We start from the raw sequence: 9,566 nt of genomic DNA, 5'->3' as shown, positions 1-9,566 counted from the left end.
AAAAAAAGAAAGTCAACTCTTAACATCTTATCTGCACACAATACCATTATTTTCCTTGCTAGAAACTGCCATGATTTCTCAGTCTTCTGAAGTGTGCATACTTAAAAAACTGAGAGCAGATGGTCCAAACTCACACAGCATGTGGTGACAGTAACATTATTCATTTAACTGTCACTGTAAATAGTTTGTAGAGGCTCGTATCTATACTCTATGACTCTTGTGAAGGTGCTAAAATAACCCTAACTTGAGGCAACTCAGTATTCTGAAAAGAATAGTCAGTCTGTGAAGTCAAAAATGTGACAAATGCCAATACTGAAATTAAGTTTCATGATACTGCATGAATCAAGTTACATAAGTTACTTACTTGGCTCTATTGCTTCAATTTCTAAATGGATAGATAAATTAATAATAGCTAAATTACAAATGGATAGATAGTATAATAGTGAGATAAGATAGAAATTTTAACAAAAATATAAATTAATATAAAATTCTTACATTATTTATATTTGTGAATTGTTTTCATAGTGGCCTCATTTTAGATACAACTAAATATCTAAGAACTTACAAAATCATTAATTGAGAATAGTGAGCTATTAACTTCATGGCTATATAAATTTGATTTAAAGCTAAGCCTCAATGTTTCATTTTAAAAACGGCATGAATGGTTATAGTATTGCCAGTACACCTATTAACATACCTTGGATTCACAGAACCGGCGATCAATTCCATGTTGGCATACTATAACTGACTTTGGTCTTTCCAGTTCATACTCCCGACATACCACATGGAAAACAAATGTCTGCCCCCATTCCAAGAGACATGCCAGCTACAGGTAATAACAGAGTGACAATATTATTAGCTTTCTAAACAAGGATTCAGTATTCAAATTTTACAAAGTCTAGCATGACTGAAAGAACTCAAAATTGTGTAGCTGCTACTTAATAAATACTGGCTAACCAATGACATTTTACCTTGATATCATTTATAAGCTTGTTGCTTTCCACTTGTAAATGTCAAAATATATTATTAAAAGAAAACTAATTTCAATTAAAAATTCCAGTTCAACAACTTCTAAAGCAAATACTTTTTAAAATGCAGGGCTAAACCTTTAATCTTCTAAAGCTAACTGGATCCACTGGATAGGCAACTACACAAAAAGGCACTGAAAAATCCTCCAATTATTAATATTTAATTTTGAAAAACTGGTTATTTATGAAAATACTGAGCTACAATTTAAAAAATAAGTATTTTGAAGATTAAAGCATTGCTGTCTATGTAACAGCTTAAGTGAACAGAATAATTCAGATACTAAGATGTGCCACCATGAGTCCAGCTGACACCTTTGGTTTTATAATACATTAAAGTTGTTAACAATAAACATATTGATAGGTACATACATAAAATGTCATTCCAAATACATAATTTCAACAATTAAGACTATATTATTTTAGTTAATACAGTAAACTATCTATGGATTAAAGTAATGTGGTTCCATATAACACATATGAAGGGGAAAAAACACAGAATGATGAAAACTGTTCTAAGTAATATATTTAAAGCGGAATTAGTTGGCCTTCAAATACTGACACATCTTTTCCCCAAAAAACAAGTCTAAAATTCATGTATTATATGGAACTACAAACCAGTCAATAATATATGGCCCAGAAAAGTAAAATTTGGCAATGGTTTTTCTGTTGCTAAATTCTGAGTGTCAAGAATGGCTCCCATTAGAATGGTATTACTGGGATGCAATAAACATCAGGCTGGCTTACAGTGACTCTATTTTTTTTAATGTATTTATTTATTTATTCATTTTACATCTGATTGCGGCACCCTCTCCCTCCTCTCCTCCCAATCTTGCCTTCACAAATCCCTCCCCTCATTATACCCACTGAGAAGAAGGGGAAGCCCGCCTTAGGTACCAACCCTCCCTGGGACATCAAGTTATAGCAGGACTAAGTACACCCTCTCCTACTGAGGCCAGACAAGGCTGCTGAGCTAGAGAAAGGGGATCCAAAGGCAGGCAAGAGAGAGACAGGAAAAAAAAACAGATGAAAGGTGACAGTGCCATGAGAACAAATCTATGGAGATGGCACTGTGAAACCTACCTGTGGTGCTGTGACTTTAGCTGTAAGGCTTCCAGCCTGCACATCAATCAGCCATGCATATTCTAAGGAGTCACTTCCTAAGGGAAGACCTTCAGCTGAGAACATGGCATGTGCTCTCAGCTGGAGACCTGACAAATTGATGTGCCCTTCCCTCAGTACTTCATCCACAGGAGGTCGCTGCTGAAAACAACAATAAGATGGTAAGAAGTCCAAGAAAGCACACTGTAATTTCTACTTGCCTAATCCCCCATGGACATGAACAATAAAATTATGCTGTCTTGAAAGTAAGACATCAGAATCTGTTCAGCTGATATGGTACAGCATCTACACATGAGGCCCACCACAAGGAAAGACACTAAATCCTGAGAGCATACAGATCTCAGACTGGTAACTGCTGGTGACATGAATGAAAACAAGTTAGTACTCTGAAAGGGAATGTAAGAGGTCAGTCTTGTTAGGAGGCTAGGAATCATACTATTAAAATACTAAAACAAGAAAACTGAAAAAAGACTATAAAATTAAGAAGGTGAGGGAAGGAATGGAGAACTAATACCCATACAGATTTTGAGGACAAATTTTACAAATAAAGGATAATTTTATCTCATAGACTTGTATACTTACTACCAAAAAGGAAGTATTACAGAGAAAAGTTAAGACATTCCAAATCATTCCTAAGCCCTTGGGCTAAGATGAAGCGTCTAAGACATACTATATCCTAAAACAAAGAGTTCCTTGATACACTGTATTCACAAAGCATTAACCAAGCCTCTGACAGTACCTGACTAACACAGATGTAGAGGCTCACAGTCATCCATTGGACAGGGTCCCCAATGAAGGAGCTAGAGAAAGGACCCAAGGAGCTGAAGGGTTTGCAGCCCCTTAGGATGAATAATATGAACTAACTAGTACCCTCAGACCTTCCAGGGACTAAAACCACCAACCAAAGAGTACACATGGGGGGACTCATGGGTCCAAACGCATATGTAGCAGAGTATGGCCTTGTTGGTCATTAATGGAGGAGAGGCCCTTGGTCTTGTGAAGGTTCTATGCCCCAGTGTAGAGGAATGCCAGGGAGCAAGAGTGGGTACATTGGTGAGCAGGGGGAGGAAGACAGAAGAGGTTTATTTGTTTGTTTTTCGGAGGGGAAACTGGGAAAGAAGATATCATTTGAAATGTAAATAAAAAAATATCTAATAAAAAAAGTTTTGTAGAGAAAACTTCAATAACTCTAGAAGCTCATCTCCTATAATTTTTATTTTATATGAACTATATGACTTTATATAAAACTTTTCCTATTCTCTATGCCTTAACTCTTTTTATTAGAAAGAATGCAGAAAATAGTCAATAAAAATCTCTTGTGAAAAAAACTTCAGAATTTCAACTTATCTGATTTATCAAAATGACTACTATATTTTGAATGTTATGCCTTGTATCATACTGTACCAAGTTGAATCATAACTCCTAAAAAAATTAGGTTCAGTCCTGAAGCTTATGCATATGGCATTTTGCAAATATAGTTTTATAGGTATAATCACTTTAAGATGAGCTTGTGCTAACTTAAAATGGACCCTAATATGACCAGTGTGCATACAGAAAGAGAAAAATTAGGACAAAAAGGTACACAGGGAGGATGTTATTGAGAATGAGGCAGTAATCTGAAAAACACATCTATGAACTCAGAACTACCAAGCGCTGCTGAGACTTCCAGCAACTAAGAAAAGCCAGAAAGTGTCTTCAGTGATAAACAGCCCTACTAAAATCTTACCACTGTGAACTCCCAGAACTGTCAAAAGGATAAATCTCTTGCTATTTTAAGCAACCCAGTCCATGTACTTTATTAGGATAGCTTTAGGCAACTAATACAGGTCAGAAATGACCATAAGTACAAAGGTGTGTTGCTTCATAATTGTACATAGCAACCAATACTTGACTTCAGATCCTTTACTTTACATCACCACATTAAGCATAATGTCACCAGAAGTGGCAGGCTGAATGGCTCATCAGTGTCTGTTGCTTGGGAGGGGCCACACTGTAAAGCTTCCTACCACAAAAGCACATTAACAGTGTAGACAAATGATCCAACGCTTTCTTACTCTACCAGGATGTAAGAGTAAGGTAAGCAAGGTAAGCAGGTAAGCAAATTCCAGGAGTATGGATACAGCATCCTTGAGTTTGAGAGAAATATGAAGTGCAAATAACCTTGGAAACAAAACAACAACTACTTTTACATCTCCTTCTCATGAATTAGTTTTCTAATTCTCCAAATATATTTTAAATTTTCATCTCTCTATAAACTCATATACCTTAACAATATGGGTTTATATCAAACTTTATAATAAACAAAATATTTTTATTTTAAATCTAGTAAAGCCTTTTTTGAATGAGGTAATTAAAAGCTGAAGCATGATTTTGTAATCCGAAGAAACTAGAAACTCATCTAAGATTTGAGAATTCACCCATAAGAAAATAATTTTCCCCTTTCTTAATATCAAGGCTTAAAAAAAAATAGCTTCCCTTTCTTTTCCACACACACATATCCGAGAATACAAACTAACTGTAGCAAACCACTCATCACTGAAAAGAGGTCCAATGTTATTTTCAAATTCTATGACAAATTAGAGATTTCTGTAATGACAGTTCTGTCTCTTCCTTTTAGTGGTGTGAATATACATGTAATAAAATGATGCTGAACTATGAACACATACTATATATATCAATGTACAGTCTGAATCTAAACTGTAATTATATAAAAGTCGTATACTATAAAAGAATTTGGGTGGACTAGTATATTCAAAAGCCTTCCCTAAAATTTTTGTTATTTCCTAAAGACATACTTTTCTCAAACTGAACATTTAAATAAGAAAAATAAGAACATTATCTAGCACTTATTACTGATTTCAACTATTAAGATCAGCTACATCAGGTATACAAATACAAAACTATAAAGTGGAAACCTCATGCAGTAGAAACTTCCTGGAATCTGTAAGGGTGACTAACCCGAGGGACATCCTCTAGTACTGGAGGATATAGAGTCTGAACTAGCTATCTTTTGTAAGTCAGGTAAGGCTTCTGGTAATGGAAATGAGTTACATTCATTTGTACTATTGGCCAAAGGCATCCGTCCCATGGAGATCCCAAAACAACCAAGGCTGATGCTAGGGCAGAAGGTCACTCTCTGAAAACTGACAGTAGGAGCCTCACTGATGAAGACAACATTCATGCAGCTTAGTGAATGTAGAGAGGTAGAGCTGGTATAAGCACTGAGCCTACACTCTAGACTTTGGCACAGAATATACGCTACATGTTATGGAAAGAGAAACCTGGACACCAACCCAACCACAAAACCTTGCACCTATAATTTGTCCTGCTGCAAGATGTGCTGGGGCACTGGTGACACAGAACTTGTGGGGAGTAGCCAACCAATGTTTGGTTTAACTTTAGGCTCATGCCATGAAAGATCCCATGTCCTACACTGCCTGGATGGCCAGGACCTGGACACTGTATAGCTCACAGACCTAGGGTAGAACCCGATGTGACTGAAAAAAAAAAAACCTTCAATGAAATAATTACTAACATCAATCTGCTATCTTCATAGATTGGTGTCCTGTCCAGTAATCATGAAAGAGGCTTCCTCCACTAGCAGATAGCTGTACTGGCTGGTTTTGTGTGTCAACTTGACACAGGCTGGAGTTATCACAGAGAAGGGAGCTTCAGTTGGGGAAGTGCCTCCATGAGATCCAGCTGTGGGGCATTTTCTCAATTAGTGATCAAGGGGGTAGGGCCCCTTGTGGGTGGTGCCATCCCTGGGCTGGAAGTCTTGGGTTCTATAAGAGAGCAGGCTGAGCAAGCCAGAGGAAGCAAGCCAGTAAGGAACATCCCTCCATGGCCTCTGCATTAGCTCCTGCTTCCTGACCTGCTTGAGTTCCAGTCCTGACTTCCTCTGGTGATCAACAGCAATGTGGAAGTAAGCTGAATAAACCATTTCCTCCCCAACTTGCTTTTTGGTCATGATGTTTGTGCAGGAATAGAAACTCTGACTAAGTCAGAAGCCAAGTACAGACACCCACAAGCAAACATTATACAGAGAATCTAAATTGTAGGGCTCCATTGGGTATCCTTGGTGATCAGGGAAACCTTTCTTGGAAGAGAGGGAGGAAAGAGTGTAGGATTCAGAGGGGATGGTGGATACCAAAAGAAAATGGCCCACTGAGTCAACTAAGCTAGTCTCATGTGGGTTCCCAGAGACTAAAGTGGCAAAAATGGAGCCTGCATGCGTCTGCACCAGGTCTTCAAAGTGTATCTTATGGCTATTAGCTTGGTACTTTTTGTGGGACTCCTGAGTGTGGGAACATGTGTTTCTCTGACTCATTTGCCTCCTCTTAGAACTCTCTTTCTCCCTTTGAGTTTCCTTGTCCAGCCTCTATAGGAGGGCTTTTACCTTTTCTTATTCTATCTTGTTTTGTTCTATTTAGCTGTTGTTTCTTGGAGGCCTACACTTCTTTGAATACAAAATGGAGGGGAGAGTGGATCTGGGGTAGACTTGGGGGAGCCAGGAGAAATAAGGGAAGGGGAAATTGTGATCAGGATGTGTTGTACAAAAGAAAAATCTATTTTCAATAAATAGAAAACATTTCAAGTTAAAAATAAAATAAAATAAATAAATAAAATTTATAAACTAGCCATAGATGTTAGCTCATGCCTAGAATTCTGGCACTCAAAGGTGAGACAGAAGATTACACGTTCAAAGCAAGCCTGGATCCTTTGAATGACATAGGTTCATATAAATAAAAAGTCTAAAAAGAAAAATAGAATTAGCTATGGTTAAAACAAAAAGTAAAAATGGCCATCCTTTTTTAAAATGAAGTGATTGGTTATTGCACATGATCCATTAAAAGAGTACATCTTCTAATGCTTTGGAGATGTGCATTTTTATTTTCATGTATTTGCATTACATTAAACTCCAATTGTATTTTGACATCACACACACCTGTACCAACAGGTACCAACAGAAGCTGTTTAACATTTAAAAACTAACTGTAGTGTCAATTGGCCCAGAATTTATTTGGTTAGAGTCACTAGATTTCTTCCAAAAAAGTCCCAAAAAGTATGGTGAGAGAACTTTCAAGATACTGTCTAAGGTTATTAGGCAACTGAGAATTAAATCATTGACATGTGTGTTTTATGGAATTAGTTAACAGAAATCATCCCCTCCTACAAACATATCAGAAAGTCATCAACTATTTCATCATATTTCTGAAAGGAAGAAAAAGTAAAACATAATTAGGATCACATAAATAAGAACTAGCACAAACAAACAAACAAAAAGATTAACTCTACAAACAGCTCTTATATGTCCACATATATAAAAACAAAAACAAAGCATTGCTACAGTGAAATTAAAAATCTATTTTAAAAAAGAATCACACATAGAAGCTATTATTTTGACACCATGTATATTAATGATAAATATCTTAAATCTTTACCATATGTGATTTAGACATTACCTGATAATTATCACTGACGAACACATTCAGGGGTGACAGGACAAGTTGCAGCATGGTCTCTCTGAATCCTTTTTTCATTTCAAAACATAGTCTTTCCAAGAATGCTGTTGGACACTCAGGACCATCAGTGGTTCCGTGCTGGAGTTAAACAAAACACTACCATCAAAACACAAAGTTCAGAAATCACAATTGTCATGATAAAGAGATTTTGAATCTTCAAAGGGAGTAATAGTGAAAACTGACCAAACAAATTATTCTGTACCCTTTTTAACAACATAAGAACTAGAGGTAACCTCTGTTATGCAATGGTAGCATGTATGATCAGAAGTCAGACTGCTACATAGAGCTCCAGAGTCCACTCTCCTTGTATGGGTCTGAAGGTCCTTGTGTCAGGTCAGGTGTAGGCTCAATGACAGACTTCAAACTGAAGCAGAACCAAAATAAATCCTATATCCAAACCTATAACACAATTCAACCTCCAAGGTCAAACCTGAATCTCTTACTTTCTTTTCTTTCCTTTTTTCAAGAATGCCCCAAACTAGTTTGTGGTCTCATGATAAAAGTTTAAAAAAAAAAATGTAAAGTGAGGATGTGGAGCATTCCTCCATTGCTGGGGGAAGGTCAAACTAATTCAACCACTGTGGAAATCAATTTGATTGTTTCTCAGAATAAACTATTCTAGGAATAGTCCTACCTTAAGAGTCATCTATAACACTCCTGGGCATATATCCAAAAGGTACTCCTCCATCCCACAAGGACATTTGCTCAACTATATTCACAGAAACTTTATTCATGCATCTGGTCTGGGCCAGTGCCCTGAACAAACCTTGGCCTACAACTCCGCAGCTAGTCCCACAACACCCTGAGGAAGCTCCACTCCCAGGCTCACTAACATGCCCAGAATCACTAACATGCCCAGAATCACAAGATCACAGGATTCAAGGATCCCAGGAGCTTGGTCACAACAGGATCTCAGGGTCCCAGAGACAGCATGACTCCCTGGAGCTCTGACACACTCAGGATCTCAGGATATCAGGATCACAGAGATGGCTGAACTCTGAGGAACTCTGACACAACCAAGATCACAGGAAGGAGAGGATCCAGTCAGATATATGAGGGCTGGTTGACATAACCAGATGGCGGAAGGCAAGCATAAGAACAGAAGCAACAGAAACCAAGGTTACTTGGCATCACCAGAACCCAATTATCCCACCATAGCAAGTCCCGGACACACCATCACACAGGGAAAGCAAGACTTGGATCAAAATCACTTTTCATGATGATGATACAGGACTTTAAGAAGGACATAAATAGCTCCATTAAAGGAATACAGAAGAACAGAGGAAAACAGGTAGAAGCCATTAAAAAGGAAACACAAAACTCCCTTAAAGAATTACAGGAAAACACAATCAAACAGGTGAATGAAATGAACAAAACCATCTGAGATCTAAAAATGAAAATAGAAACAATAAAGAAATCACAAAGGGAGACAACCCTGGAATTAGAAAAACTAGGAAATCAGGAGTCACAGAACATGAACAGAATACAAAAGATAGAAGAGAAAATCTCAGGTGCAAAAGATACCATAGAAAACTCTGACACAACAATCAAAGAAAATGCAAAAAGCAAAAAGCTTCTAACCCAAAACATCCAAGAAATCCTGGACACAAAGAGAAGAGCAAACCATAGGATAACAGGCATAGAAGAGAGTGAAGATTCCGATCTTAAAGGACCAGTAAATATCTTCAACAAAATTATAGAAGAAAACTTCCCTAACCTAAAGAAAGAGATAGATGCCCATAAATATACAAGAAAGAAGCCTACAGAACTCCAAATAGACTGGACCAGAAAAGAAATTCCTCCCGATACATAATGATCAAAACACAAAATGCACTAAACAAAGAAAGAATATTAAAAGCAGTAAGGGAAAAAGATCAAGTAACACATAAAGGCA

The 9,566-nt window shown here is 37.2% G+C and overlaps 1 protein-coding gene across 6 annotated transcripts in view; it reads right to left on the bottom strand.

Moving 5' to 3' along the window:
• Kiaa1109 (KIAA1109 ortholog) overlaps positions 1 to 9,566 on the bottom strand; it is a 191,747-nt gene that overhangs the window by 125,242 nt on the left and 56,939 nt on the right. For 5 of the 6 annotated variants that reach the window (XM_031376638.1, XM_031376640.1, XM_031376643.1 and 2 more), the window contains exons 22-24: positions 7,613 to 7,750; positions 2,109 to 2,288; positions 698 to 826 (exon numbers count right to left, since the gene is read on the bottom strand). In XM_031376638.1, the coding sequence (XP_031232498.1) occupies positions 698 to 826; positions 2,109 to 2,288; positions 7,613 to 7,750 (447 nt within the window). The remainder of the gene's footprint in view (positions 1 to 697; positions 827 to 2,108; positions 2,289 to 7,612; positions 7,751 to 9,566) is intronic. The other variant, XM_031376639.1, reaches the window with a different exon arrangement.

This window comes from Mastomys coucha, unplaced genomic scaffold (assembly GCF_008632895.1).
Source record: "Mastomys coucha isolate ucsf_1 unplaced genomic scaffold, UCSF_Mcou_1 pScaffold17, whole genome shotgun sequence".
NCBI classification, from domain to species: domain Eukaryota; kingdom Metazoa; phylum Chordata; class Mammalia; order Rodentia; family Muridae; genus Mastomys; species Mastomys coucha.
The sequence above is the reverse complement of the archived record's forward strand: the minus strand, read 5'-3'. Positions and strand labels throughout refer to the sequence as shown.